Here is a 25,152-nt window from a genome sequence, read left to right as displayed (position 1 = left end):
GGGAACCCAGCCCCACCCATCAACAGTCAAGTGGATTAAAGTTTTACGGAGCTCTGACCACCACAGCAACACTCAGCTCTACCCACCACCAGAGCCTCCCATTAAGCCTCTTAGATAGCCTCAACCACCAGAGGGCAGACAGCAGAAGCAAGAAAAACTACAATCCTGCAGCCTCTGAAACAAAAACCACATTCACAGAAAGATAGACAAGATGAAAAGGCAGAGGGCTATACACCAGATGAAGGAACAAGAAAAAAACCCAGAAAAACAACTAAATGAAGTGGAGATAGGCAACCTTCCAGAGAAAGAAATCAGAATAATGATAGTGAAGATGATCCAGGACCTCGGAATAAGAATGGAGGCAAAGATTGAGAAGATGCAAGAAATGATTAACAAAGACCTAGAAATTTAAAGAACAAACAAACAGAGATGACCAATACAATAACTGAAATGAAAACTACACTAGAAGGAATCAATAGCAGAATAACTGAGGCAGAAGAACGGATAAGTGACCTGGAAGACAGAATGGTGGAATTCACTGCTGCGGAACAGAATAAAGAAAAAAGAATGAAAAGAAATGAAGACAGCCTAAGAGACCTCTGGGACAACATTAAACGCAACAACATTCGCATTATAGGGGTCCCAGAAGGAGAAGAGAGAGAGAAAGGGCCAGAGAAAATATTTGAAGAGATTATAGTCGAAAACTTCCCTAACATGGCAAAGGAAATAGCCACCCAAGTCCAGGAAGCGCAGAGAGTCCCATACAGGATAAACCCAAGGAGAAACACGCCGACACACATAGTAATCAAAGTGGCAAAAATTAAAGACAAAGAAAAATTATTGAAAGCAGCAAGGGAAAAACGACAAATAACATACAAGGAAACTCCCATAAGGTTAACAGCTGATTTCTCAGCAGAAACTCTACAAGCCAGAAGGGAGTGGCATGATATACTTAAAGTGATGAAAGGGAAGAACCTACAACCAAGATTACTCTACCCGGCAAGGATCTCATTTAGATTTGATGGAGAAATCAAAAGCTTTACAGACAAGCAAAAGCTAAGAGAATTCACCACCATCAAACCAGCTCTACAACAAATGCTAAAGGAACTTCTCTAAGTGGGAAACAAAAGAGAAGAAAAGGACCTACAAAAACAAACCCAAAACAATTAAGAAAATGGTCATAGGAACATACATATCAATAATTACCTTAAACGTGAATGGATTAAATGCTCCAACCAAAAGACACAGGCTTGCTGAATGGATACAAAAACAAGACCCATATATATGCTGTCTACAAGAGACCCACTTTAGACCTAGGGACACATACAGACTGAAAGTGAGGGGATGGAAAAAGATATTCCATGCAAAGGGAAATCAAAAGAAAGCTGGAGTAGCTATACTCACATCAGATAAAATAGACTTTAAAATAAAGAATGTTACAAGAGACAAGGAAGGACACTACATAATGATCAAGGGATCAATCCAAGAAGAAGATATAACAATTATAAATATATATGCACCCAACATAGGAGCACCTCAATACATAAGGCAACTGCTAACAGCCATAAAAGAGGAAATTGACAGTAACACAATAATAGTGGGGGACTTTAACACCTCACTTACACCAATGGACAGATCATCCAAAATGAAAATAAATAAGGAAACAGAAGCTTTAAATGACACAACAGACCAGATAGATTTAATTGATATTTATAGGACATTCCATCCAAAAACAGCAGATTACATATTCTTCTCCAGAGCGCACGGAACATTCTCCAGGATAGATCACATCTTGGGTCACAAGTCAAGCCTCAGTAAATTTAAGAAAATTGAAATCATATCAAACATCTTTTCTGACCACAACGCTATGAGATTAGAAATGAATTACAGGGAAAAAAACGTAAAAAAGACAAACACATGGAGGCTAAACAATACGTTACTAAATAACCAAGAGATCACTGAAGAAATCAAAGAGGAAATCAAAAAATACCTAGAGACAAATGACAATGAAAACACGACGACCCAAAACCTATGGGATGCAGCAAAAGCGGTTCTAAGAGGGAAGTTTATAGCTATACAAGCCTACCTCAAGAAACAAGAAAAATCTCAAGTAAACAATCTAACTTTACACCTAAAGAAACTAGAGAAAGAAGAACAAACAAAACCCAAAGTTAATAGAAGGAAAGAAATCATAAAGATCAGAGCAGAAATAAATGAAATAGAAACAAAGAAAACAATAGCAAACATCAATAAAACTAAAAGCTGGTTCTTTGAGAAGATAAACAAAATTGATAAGCCATTAGCCAGACTCATCAAGAAAAAGAGGGAGAGGACTCAAATCAATAAAATCAGAAATGAAAAAGGAGAAGTTACAACGGACACCACAGAAATACAAAGCATCCTAAGAGACTACTACAAGCAACTTTATGCCAATAAAATGGACAACCTGGAAGAAATGGACAAATTCTTAGAAAGGTATAACCTTCCAAGACTGAACCAGGAAGAAACAGAAAATATGAACAGACCAAATCACAAGTAATGAAATTGAAACTGTGATTTAAAATCTTCCAACAAACAAAAGTCCAGGACCAGATGGCTTCACAGGTGAATTCTATCCAACATTTAGAGAAGAGCTAACACCTATCCTTCTCAAACTCTTCCAAAAAATTGCAGAGGAAGGAACACTCCCAAACTCATTCTATGAGGCCACCATCACCCTGATACCAAAACCAGACAAAGATACTATAAAAAAAGAAAATTACAGACCAATATCACTGATGAATATAGATGCAAAAATCCTCAACAAAATACTAGCAAACAGAATCCAACAACACATTAAAAGGATCATACACCACGATCAAGTGGGATTTATCCCAGGGATGCAAGGATTCTTCAATATACGCAAATCAATCAATGTGATACACCATATTAACAAATTGAAGAATGAAAACCATATGATCATCTCAATAGATGCAGAAAAAGCTTTTGACAAAATTCAACACCCATTTATGATAAAAACTCTCCAGAAAGTGGGCATAGAGGGAACCTACCTCAACATAATAAAGGCCATATATGACAAACCCACAGCAAACATCATTCTCAATGGTGAAAAACTGAAAGCATTTCCTCTAAGATCAGGAACGAGACAAGGATGTCCACTCTCACCACTATTATTCAACATAGTTCTGGAAGTCCTAGCCACGGCAATCAGAGAAGAAAAAGAAATAAAAGGAATACAAATTGGAAAAGAAGAAGTAAAACTGTCACTGTTTGCGGATGACATGATACTATACATAGAGAACCCTAAAACTGCCACCAGAAAACTGCTAGAGCTAATTAATGAATATGGTAAAGTTGCAGGATACAAAATTAATGCACAGAAATCTCTTGCATTCCAATACACTAATGATGACAAATCTGAAAGAGAAATTATGGAAACACTTCCATTTACCATTGCAACAAAAAGAATAAAATACCTAGGAATAAACCTACCTAGGGAGACAAAAGACCTGTATGCAGAAAACTATAAGACACTGATGAAAGAAATTACAGATGATACCAACAGATGGAGAGATATACCATGTTCCTGGACTGGAAGAATCAACATTGTGAAAATGACTCTACTACCCAAAGCAATCTACAGATTCAATGCAATCCCTATCAAATTACCAATGGCATTTTTTAAAAATTTATTTATTTATTTTTGGCTGTGTTGGGTCTTCATTTCTGTGCGAGGGCTTTCTCTAGTTGCGGCAAGCGGGGGCCACTCTTCATCGCGGTGCGCGGGCCTTTCACTGTCGCGAACTCTCTTGTTGCGGGGCACAGGCTCCAGACGCACAGGCTCAGTAGTTGTAGCTCACGGGCCTAGTTGCTCCGTGGCATGTGGCATCTTCCCAGACCAGGGCTTGAACCCGTGTCCCCTGCATTGGCAGGCAGATTCTCAACCACTGCGCCACCAGGGAAGCCCCCAATGGCATTTTTTACGGAGCTAGAACAAATCATCTTAAAATTTGTATGGAGACACAAAAGACCCCGAATAGCCAAAGCAGTCTTGAGGGAAAAAAACGGAGCTGGAGGAATCAGACTCCCGGACTTCAGACTATACTACAAAGCTACAGTAATCAAGACAATATGGTACTGGCACAAAAACAGAAACATAGATCAATGGAACAAGATAGAAAGCCCAGAGATAAACCCACGCACCTATGGCCAACTAATCTATGACAAAGGAGGCAAAGATATACAATGGAGAAAAGACAGTCTCTTCAATAAGTGGTGCTGGGAAAACTGGACAGCTACATGTAAAAGAATGAAATTAGAATACTCCCTAACACCATACACAAAAATAAACGCAAAATGGATTAGAGACCTAAATGTAAGACTGGACACTATAAAACTCTTAGAGGAAAACATAGGAAGAACACTCTTTGACATAAATCACAGCAAGATCTTTTTTGATCCACCTCCTAGAGGAATGGAAGTAAAAACAAAAATAAACAAATGGGACCAAATGAAACTTCAAAGCTTTTGCACAGCAAAGGAAACCATAAACAAGACGAAAAGATAACCCTCAGAATGGGAGAAAATATTTGCAAACGAATCAACGGACAAAGGATTAATCTCCAAAATATATAAACAGCTCATTCAGCTCAATATTAAAGAAACAAACACCCCAATCCAAAAATGGGCAGAAGACCTAAATAGACATTTCTCCAAAGAAGACATACAGACGGCCACGAAGCACATGAAAAGGTGCTCAACATCACTAATTATTAGAGAAATGCAAATCAAAACTACAATGAGGTATCACCTCACACCAGTTAGAATGGGCATCATCAGAAAATCTACAAACAACAAATGCTGGAGAGGGTGTGGAGAAAAGGGAACCCTCTTGCACTGTTGGTGGTAATGTAAATTGATACAGCCACTATGGAGAACAATATGGAGGTTCCTTAAAAAACTAAAAATAGAATTACCATATGACCCAGCAATCCCACTACTGGGCATATACCCAGAGAAAACCGTAATTCAAAAAGACACATGCACCCGAATGTTCATTGCAGCACTATTTACAATAGCCAGGTCATGGAAGCAACCTAAATGCCCATCAACAGACGAATGGATAAAGAAGTTGTGGTACATATATACAATGGAATATTACTCAGCCATAAAAAGGAACGAAATTGAGTCATTTGTTGAGAATTGGATGGGTCTAGAGACTGTCATACAGAGTGAAGTAAGTCAGAAAGAGAAAAACAAATATCGTCTATTAATGCATGTATGTGGAACCTAGAAAAATGGTACAGATGAGCCGGTTTGCAGGGCAGAAGTTGAGACACAGATGTAGAGAACGGACATATGGACACCAAGGGGGGAAAACTGCGGTGGGGTGGGGATGGTGGTGTGCTGAATTGGGCGATTGGGATTGACATGTATACACTGATGTGTATAAAATTGATGCCTAATAAGAACCTGCAGTATAAACAAACAAACAAAACAACCAATACTAAACCTTCATTGGGTTATTTGTATGGAAATATGTTAATATAAATGTTTCAGACATTACATGAAATTTCTAAAAATCTTATATTTGTATTTGTATGGAAATATATATGGAAATATGTTAATATAAATGTTTCAGACATAACATGAAATTTCTAAAAATCTTATAGGTTCTGGTATAATGTTATAAGTAATAATCCTAGTTATTACTTTAAAATGTATATCTCAGAAATAACTAATTTTCTTGTCCACTGCATTATTATGAACTTTCATCAAATCTTTTTTTTTTTTAATTAATTAATTAATTAATTAATTTTTGGCTGTGTTGGGTCTTCGTTTCTGTGCGAGGGCTTTCTCTAGTTGCGGCAAGCAGGGGCCACTCCTCATCGCGGTGCGTGGGCCTCTCACTATCGCCGCCTCTCCTGTTGCAGAGCACAGGCCCCAGACGCGCAGGCTCAGTAGCTGTGGCTCACGGGCCCAGTTGCTCCGCGGCATGTGGGATCCTCCCAGACCAGGGCTCGAACCCGTGTCCCCTGCATTAGCAGGCAGATTCTCAACCACTGCGCCACCAGGGAAGCCCCCATCAAATCTTTAACTGTGGTCATTTTTAAGTCTTTTGTCATTTACAGACAGTTCTGGGTGTACTCTGATGCTTTTGCAAATATGTTCCTATAAAAGGGTTTCATCTTCAAGAAATTCATGGAAAAGACTCTGACAAGTACAGGTTTCTGGTAACTGACTGTACTGCTGAACTGAATGAATAAGCATTTTCAGAACTCTAATGAAAAACTGATGAACTCATAAAAGTGCTAACAAAAGATCAAGATAAAAAAAAAATTAATTACATGGGACTGAGTGAACTGATGAGGATGAGTATAATTTTTGTGACTTTCTGTCTGAATTAAAAAAAAAATCCCACAAGGACTCAGAGGCAAAGAATATACAAATCAATTTTCACTGCAAAGTAAAGGAGCTGTTACATTGGAGGATTACTGGACTGAATGTCAATATTATGACATAGTATGAGTGTGTTTCATGTTTGGTAATTGCAATCATTGTTGCTTTTGTTGTGGTCATCCATGTACAATGCTTGGTGTCAGTCTACTCATCTCTTTTTTTTTTTTTTTTTTTTTAATGATCTACTCATATTTATTGAACAACTTGGTGCCAGGTTCCAATGTTTAGTCATTTTATTTAGGCTTTTGGTTACTACACTTGGTAAAATTTTCTCATACACTTTCCCTGCAATTATATATGCTGCCACTAGGTAACAGTAGTCGTATCAGTATTCTGGGAGGTGTGTGTTTTGCCCATGTCTCAGGTAAGAAGCCACCTATTACAGACTTATAAGTTCGCATTTTTTTTTTCCACTGTAACAGCTCCTTTACTTTGCAGTGAAAATTGATTTGTATATTCTTTGCCTCTGAGTCCTTGTGGGATTTTTTTTTTAATTCAGACAGAAAGTCACAAAAATTATACTCATCCTCATCAGTTCACTCAGTCCCATGTAATTAATTTTTTTTTTCATCTTGATCTTTTGTTAGCACTTTTATGAGTTCATCAGTTTTTCATTAGAGTTCTGAAAATGCTTATTCATTCAGTTCAGCAGTACAGTCAGTTACCAGAAACCTGTACTTGTCAGAGTCTTTTCCATGAATTTCTTGAAGATGAAACCCTTTTATAGGAACATATTTGCAAAAACATCAGAGTACACCCAGAACTGTCTGTAAATGACAAAAGACTTAAAAATGACCACGGTTAAAGATTTGATGAAAGTTCATAATAATGCAGTGGACAAGAAAATTAGTTATTTCTGAGACATACATTTTAAAGTAATAACTAGGATTATGACTTATAACATTATACCAGAACATATAAGATTTTTAGAAATTTCATGTAATGTCTGAAACATTTATATTAACATATTTCCATACATATTTCCATACAAATACAAATATAAGATTTTTAGAAATTTCATGTAATGTCTGAAACATTTATATTAACATATTTCCATACAGATAACCCAATGAAAGTTTAGTATTAGTTGTTTTGTTTGTTGTTTTATACTGCAGGTTCTTATTAGGCATCAGTTTTATACACATCAGTGTATACATGTCAATCCCAATCGCCCAATTCAGCACACCACCATCCCCACCCCACCGCAGTTTTCCCCCCTTGGTGTCCATATGTCCATTGTCTACATCTGTGTCTCAACTTCTGCCCTGCAAACTGGCTCATCTGTACCATTTTTCTAGGTTCCGCATACATGCATTAATATACGATATTTGTTTTTCTCTTTCTGACTTACTTCACTCTATATGACAGGCTCTAGATCCATCCACGTCTCAACAAATGACTCAATTTCGTTCCTTTTTATGGCTGAGTAATATTCCATTGTATATATGTACCACGACTTCTTTATCCATTCGTCTGTTGATGGGCATTTAGGTTGCTTCCATGACCTGGCTATTGTAAATAGTGCTGCAATGAACATTCGGGTGCATGTGTCTTTTTGAATTACGGTTTTCTCTGCGTATATGCCCAGTAGTGGGATTGCTGGGTTATATGGTAATTCTATTTTTAGTTTTTTAAGGAACCTCCATATTGTTCTCCATAGTGGCTGTATCAATTTACATTCCCACCAACAGTGCAAGAGGGTTCCCTTTTCACCACACCCTCTCCAGCATTTGTTATTTGTAGATTTTCCGATGATGCCCATTCTAACAGGAGTGAGGTGATACCTCATTGTAGTTTTGATTTGCATTTCTCTAATAATTAGTGATGTTGAGCATCTTTTCATGTGCTTCGTGGCCGTCTGTATGTCTTCTTTGGAGAAATGTCTATTTAGGTCTTCTGCCCATTTTTGGATTGGGGTGTTTGCTTCTTTGATATTGAGCTGAATGAGCTGTTTATATATTTTGGAGATTAATCCTTTGTCCGTTGATTCATTTGCAAATATTTTCTCCCATTCTGAGGGTTGTCTTTTCGTCTTGTTTATGGTTTCCTTTGCTGTGCAAAAGCTTTGAAGTTTCATTAGGTCCCACTTGTTTATTTTTGTTTTTATTTCCATTACTCTAGGAGGTGGATCAAAAAAGATCTTGCTGTGATTTATGTCAAAGAGTGTTCTTCCTATGTTTTCCTCTAAGAGTTTTATAGTGTCCAGTCTTATATTTAGGTCTCTAATCCATTTTGAGTTTATTTTTGTGTATGGTGTTAGGGAGTATTCTAATTTCATTCTTTTACATGTAGCTGTCCAGTTTTCCCAGCACCACTTACTGAAGAGACTGTCTTTTCTCCATTGTATATCTTTGCCTCCTTTGTCATAGATTAGTTGACCATAGGTGCGTGGTTTAATCTCTGGGCTTTCTATCTTGTTCCATTGATCTATGTTTCTGTTTTTGTGCCAGTACCATATTGTCTTGATTACTGTAGCTTTGTAGTATAGTCTGAAGTCAGGGAGTCTGATTCCTCCAGCTCCATTTTTTTGCCTCAAGACTGCTTTGGCCATTCGGGGTCTTTTGTGTCTCCATACAAATTTTAAGATGATTTGTTCTAGCTCCGTAAAAAATGCCATTGGTAATTTGATAGGGATTGCATTGAATCTGTAGATTGCTTTGGGTAGTATACTCATTTTCACAATGTTGATTCTTCCAATCCAAGAACATGGTATATCCCTCCATCTGTTGGTATCATCTTTAATTTCTTTCATCAGTGTCTTATAGTTTCTGCATACAGGTCTTTTGTCTCCCTAGGTAGGTTTATTCCTAGGTATTTTATTCTTTTTGTTGCAATGGTAAATGGAAGTGTTTCCATAATTTCTCTTTCAGATTTCTCATCATTAGTGTATAGGAATGCAAGAGATTTCTGTGCATTAATTTTGTATCCTGCAACTTTACTATATTCATTAATTAGCTCTAGCAGGTTTCTGGTGGCAGTTTTAGGGTTCTCTATGTATAGTATCATGTCATCCGCAAACAGTGACAGTTTTACTTCTTCTTTTCCAATTTGTATTCCTTTTATTTCTTTTTCTTCTCTGATTGCCGTGGCTAGGACTTCCAGAACTATGTTGAATAATAGTGGTGAGAGTGGACATCCTTGTCTCGTTCCTGATCTTAGAGGAAATGCTTTCAGTTTTTCACCATTGAGAATGATGTTTGCTGTGGGTTTGTCATATATGGCCTTTATTATGTTGAGGTAGGTTCCCTCTATGCCCACTTTCTGGAGAGTTTTTATCATAAATGGGTGTTGAATTTTGTCAAAAGCTTTTTCTGCATCTATTGAGATGATCATATGGTTTTCATTCTTCAATTTGTTAATATGGTGTATCACATTGATTGATTTGCGTATATTGAAGAATCCTTGCATCCCTGGGATAAATCCCACTTGATCGTGGTGTATGATCCTTTTAATGTGTTGTTGGATTCTGTTTGCTAGTATTTTGTTGAGGATTTTTGCATCTATATTCATCAGTGATATTGGTCTGTAATTTTCTTTTTTTGTAGTGTCTTTGTCTGGTTTTGGTATCAGGGTGATGGTGGCCTCATAGAATGAGTTTGGGAGTGTTCCTTCCTCTGCAATTTTTTGGAAGAGTTTGAGAAGGATGGGTGTTAGCTCTTCTCTAAATGTTGGATAGAATTCACCTGTGAAGCCATCTGGTCCTGGACTCTTGTTTGTTGGAAGATGTTTAATCACAGTTTCAATTTCATTACTTGTGATTGGTCTGTTCATATTTTCGGTTTCTTCCTGGTTCAGTCTTGGAAGGTTATACCTTTCTAAGAATTTGTCCATTTCTTCCAGGTTGTCCATTTTATTGGCATAAAGTTGCTTGTAGTAGTCTCTTAGGATGCTTTGTATTTCTGCGGTGTCTGTTGTAACTTCTCCTTTTTCATTTCTGATTTTATTGATTTGAGTCCTCTCCCTCTTTTTCTTGATGACTCTGGCTAATGGCTTATCAATTTTGTTTATCTTCTCAAAGAACCAACTTTTAGTTTTATTGATCTTTGCTATTGTTTTCTTTGTTTCTATTTCATTTATTTCTGCTCTGATCTTTATGATTTCTTTCCTTCTGCTAACTTTGGGTTTTGTTTGTTCTTCTTTCTCTAGTTTCTTTAGGTGTAAGGTTAGATTGTTTACTTGAGATTTTTCTTGTTTCTTTAGGTAGGCTTGTATAGCTATAAACTTCCCTCTTAGAACCGCTTTTGCTGCATCCCATAGGTTTTGGGTCGTCGTGTTTTCATTGTCATTTGTCTGTAGGTATTTTTTAATTTCCTCTTTGATTTCTTCAGTGATCTCTTGGTTATTTAGTAATGTATTGTTTAGCCTCCATGTGTTTGTCCTTTTTACGTTTTTTTCCCTGTAATTCATTTCTAATCTCATAGCGTTGTGGTCAGAAAAGATGCTTGATATGATTTCAATTTTCTTAAATCTACTGAGGCTTGATTTGTGACCCAAGATGTGATCTATCTTGGAGAATGTTCCGTGCGCACTTGAGAAGAACGTGTAATCTGCTGTTTTTGGATGGAATGTCCTATATATATCAATTAAATCTATCTGGTCTATTGTGTCATTTAAAGCTTCTGTTTCCTTATTTATTTTCATTTTGGATGATCTGTCCATTGGTGTAAGTGAGGTGTTAAAGTCCCCCACTATTATTGTGTTACTGTCGATTTCCTCTTTTATAGCTGTTAGCAGTTGCCTTATGTATTGAGGTGCTCCTATGTTGGGTGCATATATATTTATAATTGTTATATCTTCTTCTTGGATTGATCCCTGGATCATTATGTAGTGTCCTTCCTTGTCTCTTGTAACATTCTTTATTTTAAAGTTTATTTTATCTGATATGAGTATAGCTACTCCAGCTTTCTTTTGATTTCCCTTTGCATGGAATATCTTTTTCCATCCCCTCACTTTCAGTCTGTATGTGTCCCTAGGTCTAAAGTGGGTCTCTTGTAGACAGCATATATATGGGTCTTGTTTTCGTATCCATTCAGCCAGTCTATGTCTTTTGGTTGGGGCATTTAATCCATTCACATTTAAGGTAATTATAGATATGTATGTTCCTATGACCATTTTCTTAATTGTTTTGGGTTTGTTTTTGTAGGTCCTTTTCTTCTCTTGTGTTTCCCACTTAGAGAAGTTCCTTTAGCATTTGTTGTAGAGCTGGTTTGGTGGTGCTGAATTCTCTTAGCTTTTGCTTGTCTGTAAAGCTTTTGATTTCTCCATCAAATCTAAATGAGATCCTTGCCGGGTAGAGTAATCTTGGTTGTAGGTTCTTCCCTTTCATCACTTTAAGTATATCATGCCACTCCCTTCTGGCTTGCAGAGTTTCTGCTGAGAAATCAGCTGTTAACCTTATGGGAGTTCCCTTGTATGTTATTTGTCGTTTTTCCCTTGCTGCTTTCAATAATTTTTCTTTGTCTTTAATTTTTGCCACTTTGATTACTATGTGTCTCGGCGTGTTTCTCCTTGGGTTTATTCTGTATGGGACTCTCTGCGCTTCCTGGACTTGGGTGGCTATTTCCTTTGCCATGTTAGGGAAGTTTTCGACTATAATCTCTTCAAATATTTTCTCTGGCCCTTTCTCTCTCTCTTCTCCTTCTGGGACCCCTATAATGCGAATGTTGTTGCGTTTAATGTTGTCCCAGAGGTCTCTTAGGCTGTCTTCATTTCTTTTCATTCTTTTTTCTTTAGTCTGTTCCGCAGCAGTGAATTCCACCATTCTGTCTTCCAGGTCACTTATCCGTTCTTCTGCCTCAGTTATTCTGCTATTGATTCCTTCTAGTGTAGTTTTCATTTCAGTTATTGTATTGGTCATCTCTGTTTGTTTGTTCTTTAATTCTTCTAGGTCTTTGTTAATCATTTCTTGCATCTTCTCAATCTTTGCCTCCATTCTTATTCCGAGGTCCTGGATCATCTTCACTATCATTATTCTGAATTCTTTTTCTGGAAGGTTGCCTATCTCCACTTCATTTAGTTGTTTTTCTGGGGTTTTTTCTTGTTCCTTCATCTGGTACATAGCCCTCTGCCTTTTCATCTTCTCTATCTTTCTGTAACTGTGGTTTTTGGTCCACAGGCTGCAGGATTATAGTTTTTCTTGCTTCTCTTGTCTGCCCTCTGGTGGTTGAGGCTATCTAAGAGGCTTGATGGGAGGCTCTGGTGGTGGGTAGAGCTGACTGTTGCTGTGTCAGTCTACTCATCTCTTGTAAAAATAAAATACAGTGTGTGTGTGTGAAGAAAAATAAATAAAAATAAAACTGCAATGACAGACCACTTCACACCCACTATAGGCGGGCAATAATAATAATAGCAATAATAATAAATAGAAAATAACGAGTGTTGATAAGGATGTTGGAACACTGGAACCCTCATACACTGCTAGTAGGAATGTAGATGGTGCAGCCACTGTGCAAAAGTCTGGCAGTTCCTCCAAAGGTAAAACAGAGTTACCATACAACCCAGCAATTTCACTTCTAGGTATTTACCCCCCCGCCAAAAAAAATGTATGTCCATATAAAGATTTATACATGGATATTTAAGGCAGCTTTATTCATAATAGCCAAAAACTGGGAACAACCAAAATCCCCTTTGACAGGTGATTAAACAAACTGTAGTACATCCATACTGTCGTATACTACGCAGCAATAAAAGGAACAAACTATTAATACACACAACCACCTGGCTGAATCTCAACATAATTAGAGTGAAGAACACAGACAAGAAAAAATTTACACTTTCAACAAATGGTGCTGGGAAAATAGAATACCCATGTACAAAATAATGAAGGTGGACCTTTACTTTACACCATAAAGAAAAATTAACTCAAAATGGGACAAACACTGAAATGTAAGAACTAACAATGTAAAACTCTTAGAAGAAAAGACAGGGGAAAAGTTTCCCGACACTGGATCTGGCAATGATCTCCCGGATATGGAACCAAAAGCACAAGCGACAAAAGTAAAATTAGGTAAACTGGACTACATCAAAATTTAAAATTTCTCAGCAACAAAGGACACAACAGAGTGAAAGGCAACCTATGGAATGGGAGAAAATATTTGCATAACATGTATCTGAAAAGAGGTTAACACCCAGAATATATAAACTCCTGCAACGCAACCACAAAAAGCAAACAACCCAATTCAAAAATGGGCAAAGGGCTTGAACAGACATTTCTCAAAATAAGGCACACAAATGGCCAACAAGCACATGAAAAGACACTAATCATCAGGGAAATGCAAATCAAAACCACACTAAGATACCACCTCACACCCATTGAGATAGCTACTTATCAAAAAAACAATAAATAACAAATGCTGACGAAAGTGTGGGGATGTTGGAACTCTTATACACCATTGATAGGAATGTAAAACAGTGCAGATGCTTTGAAAAACATTATGGAGGTTCCTCAAAAAACTACTGATAAAAATAGAATTATCATATGATCCAGTAATTCCATTTCTGGGTATATATGCAAAAGAATTGAAAGCAAGGTCTTGAAGAGATATTTGCTCACCCATGTTCATAGCAGCACTATTCACAACAGCCAAGAGGTGGAAACAATGCAAATGTCCATCAATGGATGAATGGATAACCAAAATAATATTCCATGGTATATGTGTGTGTGTATACATATCACAGAATATTATTCAGCCTTAAAAAGGAAGGAAGAGCTTCCCTGGTGGAGCAGTGGTTAAGAATCTGCCTGCCAATGCAGGGGACACGGGTTCGAGCCCTGGTCCGGGAAGATCCCACATGCCGCGGACCAACTAAGCCCATGCGCCACAACTACTGAGCCTGCGCTCTAGAGCCCATGCGCCACAACTACTGAAGCCCGCGCGCCTAGAGCCCGTGCTCTGCAACAACAGAAGCCCACACTCCACAACGAAGAGTAGCCCCCACTCGCCACAACTAGAGAAAGCCTGCGTGCAGCAACAAAGACCCAACACAGCCAAAGATAATAAAAAACAAAACAAAAACTCTCAAAAAAAAAAAAGGAAGGAAATTCTGACACATGCTGCAACCTGAATGAACCTTAAGAATATTATCCCAGATGAAATAAATCAGTGATATAAAAACAAATACTGTATGATTCCACTTAGGTGAAGTACCTAAAGTAGTAAAATTCATAGGGACAGAAAGTAAAATGGTGGTTGCCAGGGGCTAGGGGAGGGAAAAATGGGGAATTACTGTTTAATGGGTAATAGAGCTTCAGTTTTGCAAGATGGAAAGAGTTCTGGAGATTGGTTGTATAACAGTGTGAATGTACTTAACACTACTGACTACACACTTAAAGGTTAAGATGGTAAATTTTGTGTATGTATTTTACCAATTAAAAACAAAAGAGTACATGTAACTGTATGATTCCATTTATCTAAAATTCTAAAAAGTGCAAACTAATCTATAGTGACAGGAAGCACATCAGTGGTTGTCAAGGGACAGGGAGGGTAGAGAGAAGGGAGGAGAGAGGAGAAAGGGATTTCAAAGAGGCACGAAGAAACTTTTGGGGGTGACAGATACACTCATTATCTTGTCACGACAATTTCACAGGTATAAACATACAACAAAACGTACCAAATAGTACACTTTAAACATGCGCCGTTTATTGTATGTCAATCATCTCAATAAAGCTGTTTTTTAAAAAAAGGATAAATGGGATGTACTAATAAAGATTAAAGCTGTACCTCATCATCAATCTTCATCTGGAAATCTTCCTCATTTTCTTCTTCTGGAGCAAAAAAGGACTTCTCACCATAGCCAGCATCCTGGAAGAGGACAAATCCATGCGTAAGACAAAGCACAAGTTTCAATGAATACCAAGTACAGAACACCAAAGCCCATTTTGCATAAAGAATGGATTCTGTAAAGTCTTAGGCGTACCTATCACCATTCTACATCCTTAGGCTAATACATGTGGATAGTTAAGGCCCATAAGGAAGCGAAATAGAGATGCTCATTAACTCAGTGGGACAGAGCTGTGCTATCCCACCCCAGCTAGATCTTTCCTATTTTGGCCTGATAAGGACATTATGCTTCTCTAAACCACATGTCCAGCATCATCATCATCTCTGCCCACCTGGAAGGCTATGGAAAACAACTAAGAAGTACTTTCCCTGCTAACACACCTGTCTTACAAAGAACAGAGATTAAAACCACCACCCAAATGAATGAGCAACCATTTTCAAAGCAAAACAATATGCCCTAAGTCCCTCACTAAGCCTTCCCACTGGTATTTAGCTACAAGGCAGTTTACCCCAGAACTGATGTACACAGAGTACATCATACAGTTTGACTTTATAAATAATTGGTAATAATCTAGTAACCATCATTCGTAAGCCAGTGAGAAAAGTCTTCATCCTCATCTCTCTGAAAAAAACCCATAGGCATAAGTAGTGCCTAAGAGGAAGGTGTTCACCTTCAGCCGCTGCTCTGCAGCTATCATGCTATAATAAGCGCAGCACTGCTCTGGAGACACCATAGCCCTGATCTCCTCCTCAGTTGGTAAACGAAAATCAGACTTCAGCACCCACCAGTTTGAGTCCATGCCTAGAAAAGACAGAGAAAATGAGACCATTCTGAATCCCAAAGGCCCTTTCATTGACAGCCAACAGGGATGGCAAAACAAGACTGAACTAGGCAATGTCCTAGAAGGTATCAGGCCTAGCCACAGTTAGCCTGACTGTCCGGCAAAGAAAAGCCCTGCTGCTAGGTTTCCTACATCTCACGTAAGACATCCAACAATCACACTGAATTTCCTGACAGGCAAGATTAAATAGCAAAAAAAAAAAAAAAATTAAATAGTAATCAGAGCCTCCATAATTAGAAGATTTGCTACCTCCTTTTGATGACTTTATTGTTTTTTTTCTATTTTATTAACTGTATGTTTATCCTTTTAACTGGAAGCCCTAATTCCTTTCTTGGAGAGAGGCAGAGAGGACATATAATCAGTCACAACTGATGACCTGTGCGTTTGAAGTCAGCGCAGAGCTTTAGCCTCTTCCGGATGCTGCTTTCTGAATGGGAAGGAAAGGCTTTTTTTATATCTTCCATTCGGATCCGCCGTGGCCGATCTTTACTCTTCCAGAACAGGCGGTAAATAAAAACCTGCCCAACAAACCGAATTTTTTTTATTTGGCAAAGTAAGGATAAAAGTCCTCCCCAGGGCCCCTTCCCCTGCTAATCCCCTATGTGTTTTGATCTTTCCTGGTGTGCCCCCAAATCCACATATCCTTTGACGTACACCCAGACCCCCTCCCTATCCTCTCATTCTTACTTGGAGAAAGTCTCGAATATGTGTATTGGCCCTTTTGGAGTTGGGCCCAGGAACTTCAAACAAGGGGCACTGCTGTCCAACCACAAAAATATCCACTAATTCTCGAATATAGTAACCTTGTCTTGTGCGAATGATAAGGAAGTCAGTTTCTGGCATCTTATGAAGATAAATTGGAGCACGAAAAAGATTGTTCTCAAATGCCTAACAAAAATAAAAACACAAAAGTTATATACAGAGAAACCCTGGAAATTTAGTAAACTAATGAGAAAGGAAAATCAAGCTTGTTTGCTCTCTATCCCCATTATGCCATCTAAGGTGTATCGAATAACGTAAACAAATTATAACATGGAATATCAAATGGGATTAGACAGATAATTTTTTACCCACTGGCTACCTTTAAGAGTCAGTAGTGGGGAAATTACAGGATTTGGATTCAGATGACACTGGCTCTGCTACTCACTGTATGATGTCAGATAAATTACTTAATATCTATGAGCTTAATTTTCCTCATCTACAAAATGGAGATATTTAAAACGCCTATACCTCACACGATTGCTATAAAGATTACATATGAAAATCACTTTATAAACTAACAAGTACCATACTACTACCCTAGACCTAGCATAGCCCTTGACATAATATGTGAGATCAAAACATTTGTTAAGTAAATTAATAAAAAAATAAAACAACAAAAACAACTAATGAATTAGAAAGTGTGCTAGAAAAGACAGACCAAACATGCAGGACAGAAACATTTGAGCTTGTTTAAGTAGCAGCCAGATGAGGATCAACTATCACAAGAACCTGTGATTCTAAGGAAAGACTTCTCAAAAAAATCAGAAAAGTAGAAAAGAGAGAGGATCTTCAATAGATAGGTGTGGAAAGAAAATTCTAAATGTGGAAAAGAGTTACAGGAGAAGGTAAAAAGGGATCTCTCTGAGAGACTACAAAAGTAGCCACAAAAGAAGGGGATGGACTGGTAGAAAATCTCAATAGCAAGTTACAGGGATAGGAACTCCAGGAACAGTATGAAGGTGATACTCAAAATTTGGTGGGAAATGGACTACAGATGTAAAGGATAAAAAAACAATGTGCTTTGTGGATGTTTTAAGAGAATAAGCAATAGAAACAATGGAATAAAGTAGGTACAAGAGCAGGTAAAATGGTTAAGATTGCCAAGAGAAATGAAGTGGGGCGGGAGTGGGGGGGGAACAAGGTAGAAGAGTGCTAAAGATTTCCTCACATCATTTGTGGACCTCTGTACCTTCCCTTAACAAGATATGTAAAAGCTAGGTTAGCAGAGGGCATCTCTATACCCATCAGAACAAAGAGGGGAAAAAACCATTTCACTACAGCTGGGGACTGTAAGTAGCACAGTTCAGGGTGGTTCAATACTCAAAATGACCACGACTACTATAATCAAAACATACCCATCTTACACATACAAATTAAACATTCATAAATTAACTATAGTAAATTTTTTTTTAAGATTTTTTTTTAATGTGGACCACTTTTAAAGCCTTTATTGAATTTGTTACAATACTGCTTCTGTTTTATGTTTTGGTTTTTTGGCCCTGAGGCATGTGGGATCTTAGCTCCCCAACCAGGGATCGAACCTGCAACCCCTGCATTGGAAGGTGAAGTCTTAACCACTGGACCACCAGGGAAGTCCCTATAGTAAATTATTAATCCCAGGTTGACTTCCCTATGCCACCCAGATGTTTCTGGACTTCTTACCACTATGTATTTTCAAAAAACTATTGCAAATTTAACTTACTGAATAACATAATAAGGAGCCAGTTTCAATAAAAAGATGCAAAAAATTTTTGGATTATAATCATTTTTAGTTTATATTGCTCTTTCCCATATTTGATGTATAAATAGTATCTCAATCAACTAGAATTGGTCCTTTCCGGGCTGACTAGCTCCTCATCTGTCAATTTCCTTAGGAAAGAGTTACAACAGGAAATAATTCCTCACCTGAAGTAATTGTCCAGGATGGAGTGAGCCTAGAAAAGGAGATGTATGGCAGTAAACAGTTTCTCCATATTTACAATCTGGGGCTCCGGGATCTTTTCCGGGTTTCTATAAGGAATGCAGCAGACCCAGTTATTATCCCAGAATATAATCAATAAGCCTACACAAAATATTCTATGAGCATAGCATTCTACTAATAGTACTACCTGCAAAATGGATATCATTCCTTCCTCCCAATAAATTCCTAGTATAAAATAACAAAATACACGTTCACATATGATCACTGGATATTTAACTACAGCTATACTAACAACAAAGATTTTCTGAGCAGACTCACCCGCTTATAGTAGTTTTTAATCTTGGTTGCCATGCCAACCTGCATCATTAATGGTCCATTTTCCTCACTATATTCTGCAAGAATAAGATCTCCATCTTTGCCTGTGAGGTCCTGAGGTGTGCGCATGAAAAACATCTCTCCACCACCTGAAGCTTGCCTCTCTTGTTCTCTCATCTGCCGAGAACAAAGACAATACGGTACAGCTACTGACAGGACAATAATTACAGAGTGATGTTGTTCACTGAGACATCAAAAACTTTTACTTGCCTTTTTTTTTTCCAACTTCATAGCAAAAATTGTCAAACATAAAGTCAAAACTATGAACACCTATTATCCCACCACTTAGATGTAACTTTATATTTTGCCATATTTGTTTTATCTGTAACTATCTCTCAATAGATTTTGCTGAACCGTTTTTCAAAGTTGCAGTTACCATGGCACTTCACAGCATTTTCACATGCATCTCCCAAGGACATTCTCCTAAATAACCACAATAACATTCTATCACATCTAAGAAAATAAATAATTTCCTAGTATCATCTAATATCCAGTCCATCTCCCCCATTTGTACTCCAATGTCTTTTATAGCTGTTTTCTTCTAACCAAGATAACCAACCTTAGCCTTCTTTTTGATGTGCTTTAGCAAGGGCTGGACTGAGTGGGGACCTGGCTGAGATAGTGCCCCAAAAGAGTACTTCTTCAGAGGTGGGCGATGGAACTGCCGTAGTTTAATGGGCCCCATGTGGGTGGGAAAGAAGGGCTGCCGTAATTCCACAGCAGGAATTGAGTGCTAAGACAGAAATATAAGGGTTCAAATTAAACTCCAGCCTAGGCAAGATTTACCCATATCCTCCATCAGAAGAAAGCAGTGGTTCCCATTCACCACAGAAAAAAATGCTACTTTTACCTGGATAATATTTCCTCCAAAGGTGCCTCGAAGACCCTGTTGCTTAGGGTAGTAATATTCATCATTGGAGAGATTCCATGGATCTTTCACTTCTGGCTGAGACATGTTCTAATGATACATCATCAAACCTTAGTCAGACTACCCTTCTCCATTACCTTTCTTTGTTCTTCTAAACACCAAACCCCTTTTCCCTTCACAGACCTGCTGTGGTTCCTCCTTGATGACTCCTGTTTTCCCTAACAGAATTCGACTCTTCTTCAGAGATGATTCCTTCTTACTCTCCTTGGAGGGAGAGTTAGAAGTAGCCTCTTCCTTTTCATCTGGAATTTCTGAGGAAACAAAAGTCACCCTGGAGTTGTTATCCCTGAAGATTCACCTTTCCTACTGACACCTTTGCAATTCCTAACCAGATTTCTCATCCTTCTCCAGACCACTTCTAGTCCATGATTAACTCCAACCAAACTACACTCCTGACATCTCCAAGGTACTACTTTCCAACATTCCTACCTTATGAGTTTTCCCTAAACAATACACAAATACTAGAAACTGACAGCCACAACTTTGCTGTCTCAAACTGCTATCGAGAAGCTTCTAGTCTTGACCTTCCCAACCCTTCTGATTTGCTCCTGCCCCAGACATTAGCAGAGCAAGCTGTCAATTATGGAGGAGAAACACTGACCCAGCCAGTACCATACCCAAAATGAGGTTCTCATCATTGGGATCAAGTGTCAAAACAGGAGGCTCCAGGAACCGGGGCATGGCCTGAGCATCCCAAATGATATTGTCCTCCCAGCGTCCATACACTAGCTCCTCATTGTCAATGGGAAAAATGGAGTACCAAGGTTTGTCATCATCCAGGGTTGCTGCAAAACCTAGTCAAAACATGAGGAAACAATAACAAACAAAACATTTATGCCCCCTTCAATTCTAGCAAAGGGAAAAGGAGCAAATGCTAGTAGTTACTCATGTGGCTACTGAAAAGGAACCTAGTGGATACAGTGTACTTTTAAAAATGTTGCAGGGCTTCCTTGGTGGCGCAGTGGTTGAGAGTCTGCCTGCCAATGCAGGGTACATGGGTTCGAGCCCTGGTCTGGGAGGATCCCACGTGCCGCAGAGCAACTGGGCCCGTGAGCCACAACTACTGAGCCTGCGAGTCTGGAGCCTGTGCTCCGCAACAAGAGAGGCCTCGATGGTGAGAGGCCCGCGCACCGTGATGAGGAGTGGCCCCTACTTGCCGCGGCTGGAGAGAGCCCTCGCGCAGAAACGAAGACCCAACACAGCCATAAATAAATAAATAAATAAAAATCTTAAAAAAAAAAAAAAATGTTGCAGACAAAAATGTTCACTGCAATGTTTTTTTATAATAGTCAAAATTTAAACAGCTAAATGTTTAATAACGGACTGATTAAATAAATTATGGTAATAAATGATGGTAAAATATGCTAACAATAAATGTAGTAAAATACATTATATTTAAAATACAATAATTATTGGTAAATTATGAAAACATCCATGTATGACTGCTATGTAACTAATAAAGTGTTTAGATAGAAGGGAAGGAAAAAGAAAAAAAACTATTTCTTAGATTTAGAAGACATTTTTGGTTTTCCTCTGAATTATAAAAGAAATCCAGATTAACTCAAGAAAATTTGGAAAATACAGGAAAGGTATAAAGAAAACTGCGACGCTGTTTGTGATCTTACAAACTAGAAGGAACCACTGGGAATCCCATAGTATATTCCCTTTTAGTAAACTTTCTGTTTATATAGTGTGTTTTTCTTTTTCACTTATGCAAACAGGGTATCAAATATGCCCCTTCATATCTGGGGGTTTTTTTCCATTTAAAATGAGTTTCCCATGTCATTAAACATTTTTATGAAGAGCTTTAAATGACGTAAAATAATATTACATTACGTGAAAAACACAACATGTAAAATTGTACCTATAGGAATGAGCTCAGCTATATACACACAAAAGACAGAAAACTGAAAGAAAAATACACCAAAAAGTTAAAGCTGATAGTCTCTAGATGGTAGGATTACCAGTGATTTTTGACACTGTACTGTATCTTCAAAGTTTTCTACATTAAGCATAGCATACCTTTTTTGAGTGTCCACGTGTATTTAAGGAGGAAAAAAGCAAATTCTAGAATGATAAAGATAAAGGGCCTTTGGAAACAAAAGTAGACTATAAAGATAAAAGCATTGTTACAGTTCCGAAAGATCTTTAACTTCAAAGTAGTTTTCACATTTTTCTAATGAGAAATCAGAGTCCAACCTAGCTCATTAACAGTGTAAAAAAAACATTACAGACTAGAATCAGGGCTCAGATCCAAAACATTTCACTGTCCCTCAGCAGCCAAGATCACAGCTAAGCCTACTTAAGATGACTGAGATGAAGGACAGTTTGTGCTGGACACAGCAGGCATAGATGCACACCTTGTTGAACATTGTAAGCCATGGCATTCCTAGTCATGCTGGAAGGAAGCCAGCCTGCCAAGCTTGCACGCTGTGGTTTTGTCCCTTTGTGTTTGACATCCTCCCCATCCCAGATGATATCATCCTCCCAATGCAGCTGTGTCACCATCAGGAAGTTTTCATCAGCCAGAAGATCAGTGCCACTGCTTTCCTCAAGTTTCCTTAAGTCCTACACAAGCAGGAGAGGAACAACAAATCCCTGAATGGTCACTCGTCAGAGTTCCCACTCCAAATCCCACAACAGATACATCAAATGTGGTCTCTGACTTGAGAGAAGAACCTGATGACGAAGGAGCATCTGCCTCCTCCCACTCCTAGTCTGGCGCAGCACTCATCTCACAAACAGAATCCTTGCAGTGGGGCCAAGTTGCCAGGGTGATATACCACACCAAACAAAAGGCTTGGACACCTCAATCTCCCACCAAGGAAACCCTACCTAGTGTCTCCCCAGTTGAAAAGTAAAGTAAAACTGATAGGGCTCTGGGCACAGTGATTCCTTTCTTACATACCAGTGTTACTTACCTCCATCATTCTACATTTCATCACAGGTTCAAGTTCCATCTTTCTCAGTTTGAAGCCATAGTCAAACCCACTGCCATCTTCAGGAACACCCAGCATATCATACCACAGTCTAGCAGGACCATAACGCCACTCAGCCACTCTTGGTTTGGTGTCTGTCACTTTATCTGTATCTCCAGTTGACTGGGAAAACTTGGACTCCACAGGAGCCATCATTGTGATCTGTAACAGAATAAAGTAGAGGGGAGGAAGATATCCTGATCCCAGATGCCCTAAGGCTACAGGGAGTTAACAGGCAGGAGGGGAACTCAGAGGAGCCATAAGGATGATTCTTGAACAGGACTGCAGTTAGAATGTAAACAATGGAGGTATATCATGGCATACTCTATCATTCAACTTTCCTACTCATCAGTGTATCACCATCTGCCTGCCCCCAATACTTTTCTATTACAACAGGGAAGGGACAGCCACTGGGATTGAAATCGTGATTACTTAATGATAATCAGCACGGGACACTGCCTGCTAAGGTATTATTTTCAATTTAGACATAAGCTAGGGAGAACTCATTTGTTCCCCTCTTAGATCTTAATTCCAGATCTCTACTTTGCCTACTTCATCATCAGAGAGACACTGCTCTGGAGGTGGTGGTGGAGCGTAGTCGTAGTTCCACAAAGATTTCTGGTTGACTTCTGATTCTACTGAGCACTCCACCTCCTGGATCTGCTCTTCCTGTATTAGTTCACGGTGCTTCTTCTTCCTCTTTCTCCGAGCACTCCGCCAAACAGATGGGACATTCTTCCCTGGTCCAAAAAGACGTAGGAAGCGTAACACCTAGAACACAAAACATGCTTCTATGTCAGAGACTCAATGTCATATAGGAAAACAGTAGCTCTGAGTCTGGAAACTCCCTTGAGGATTCTACTCAACTGTGAGGGAGGGATCAAGAAATGCTGAACTCAGATTTATAACATCTACCAAGAAAGTAAAGTGCTCCTTAATAATTTGGACTAGTTCTTTTAAAACAGAAAGGACAACTTCTAATGAGAATTCTATAAATCACATGTACTATCAATGCACAAAACTTAAAAAAAGGAAACCCTTAGATTCTACCCATTCCGTATTCAGTATCTTAACAACACAACCCAGTATCTACAAGAGGGCAGTGGTTTGCAATGTGGGCATTCTCCACAGAAAGTACCTTCCCAGGACGAAATTCTGGGAAAAGTTCTGTGACACTCGGCAACAGCTTGGTGGCATCATGCTGCATAATCCCAGCCAATGGTAGGGTCAGCTTTCCATCCTCAGATTCTGCCTGTGTTGCTTCCTGAGGTCCCATCTCAGATTCTGAGTCAGAGGAACTACTGAAGTCCACTTTCTCTGAGGCCAAAGAGGAAGGGGCAATGATGGAGGGCAAGATGATGCCTTCTCCATCCTCAGACACTGCAACAAGGAAGAGAAACCCCTTTGGCATGTAACTGTGAGCATATTTCCTCAAATTCAGCCAACACCCACTCTAGGCTTAAGCATGGCTCAGTGGCAGGGGATACAGTTCCAAGCACCCAGATTACTAGTATGCAACCCAGAAAACTCATTCCAACTCATTATCTCCCACCATCCCCAACTCACCTTGTACCTGGTACCCTGGGGTTGTGATGAGAGAAAACAAACACTATTACTACATTTACTACTTTCTGTAAGTATATTAGGTTAAAGAAATGTGACCAATAGAAAAATTACATAACACTTTTATACCAGTCAGGCCTCATGTCCGATTCAGGGACCCATAAACTGGAGAGATTTTTTAAGCCCACAGGGTAACAATGAAATTATTTAGCATAAAATAAGATCTATGCCACAAAGTTACCAAATGCTACTTAGCCTGCAGACTAAGAAGGAAATGGCTTAAAACTCTAATAGGAGACACTTAGGTTGACATAAGCCTCAAAATACAGGAGATCAAAGACACTGCTCTTCCCCAATCTTCTAGCCTAGAACAGGGTTACTTACTGCTGTTGCAGACATAGGAATAGGTGAGATGATCATTAAAGACCCTGCCTTTGAAATCTCTGACTCTGACAGCTGGCTCTAAATGACTTATACACATTCTAGGTGCCTTCCTATTTAATCATTTCTTTTAAAGAGAGTCATCTAAACAGGTAGTTTCCAA

The 25,152-nt window shown here is 38.6% G+C and overlaps 1 protein-coding gene across 15 annotated transcripts in view; it reads right to left on the bottom strand.

The window, feature by feature from the left end:
• Positions 1–25,152, bottom strand: part of TAF1 (TATA-box binding protein associated factor 1) — a 122,868-nt gene that overhangs the window by 92,065 nt on the left and 5,651 nt on the right. For 11 of the 15 annotated variants that reach the window (XM_082376960.1, XM_082376959.1, XM_082376950.1 and 8 more), the window contains exons 5-18: positions 24,184–24,425; positions 23,598–23,816; positions 22,989–23,207; positions 22,428–22,635; positions 20,685–20,861; positions 20,191–20,318; positions 19,990–20,097; positions 19,699–19,872; positions 19,083–19,256; positions 18,749–18,853; positions 16,769–16,969; positions 16,458–16,599; positions 15,911–16,041; positions 15,180–15,260 (exon numbers count right to left, since the gene is read on the bottom strand). In XM_082376960.1, the coding sequence (XP_082233086.1) occupies positions 15,180–15,260; positions 15,911–16,041; positions 16,458–16,599; positions 16,769–16,969; positions 18,749–18,853; positions 19,083–19,256; positions 19,699–19,872; positions 19,990–20,097; positions 20,191–20,318; positions 20,685–20,861; positions 22,428–22,635; positions 22,989–23,207; positions 23,598–23,816; positions 24,184–24,425 (2,309 nt within the window). The remainder of the gene's footprint in view (positions 1–15,179; positions 15,261–15,910; positions 16,042–16,457; positions 16,600–16,768; positions 16,970–18,748; positions 18,854–19,082; positions 19,257–19,698; positions 19,873–19,989; positions 20,098–20,190; positions 20,319–20,684; positions 20,862–22,427; positions 22,636–22,988; positions 23,208–23,597; positions 23,817–24,183; positions 24,426–25,152) is intronic. The other 4 variants (XM_082376951.1, XM_082376958.1, XM_082376963.1 and 1 more) reach the window with 2 other exon arrangements.

The sequence above is a fragment of the Balaenoptera borealis genome (genome assembly GCF_965194805.1).
Source record: "Balaenoptera borealis genome assembly, chromosome: X".
NCBI classification, from domain to species: Eukaryota; Metazoa; Chordata; class Mammalia; order Artiodactyla; family Balaenopteridae; genus Balaenoptera; species Balaenoptera borealis.
The sequence above is the reverse complement of the archived record's forward strand: the minus strand, read 5'-3'. Positions and strand labels throughout refer to the sequence as shown.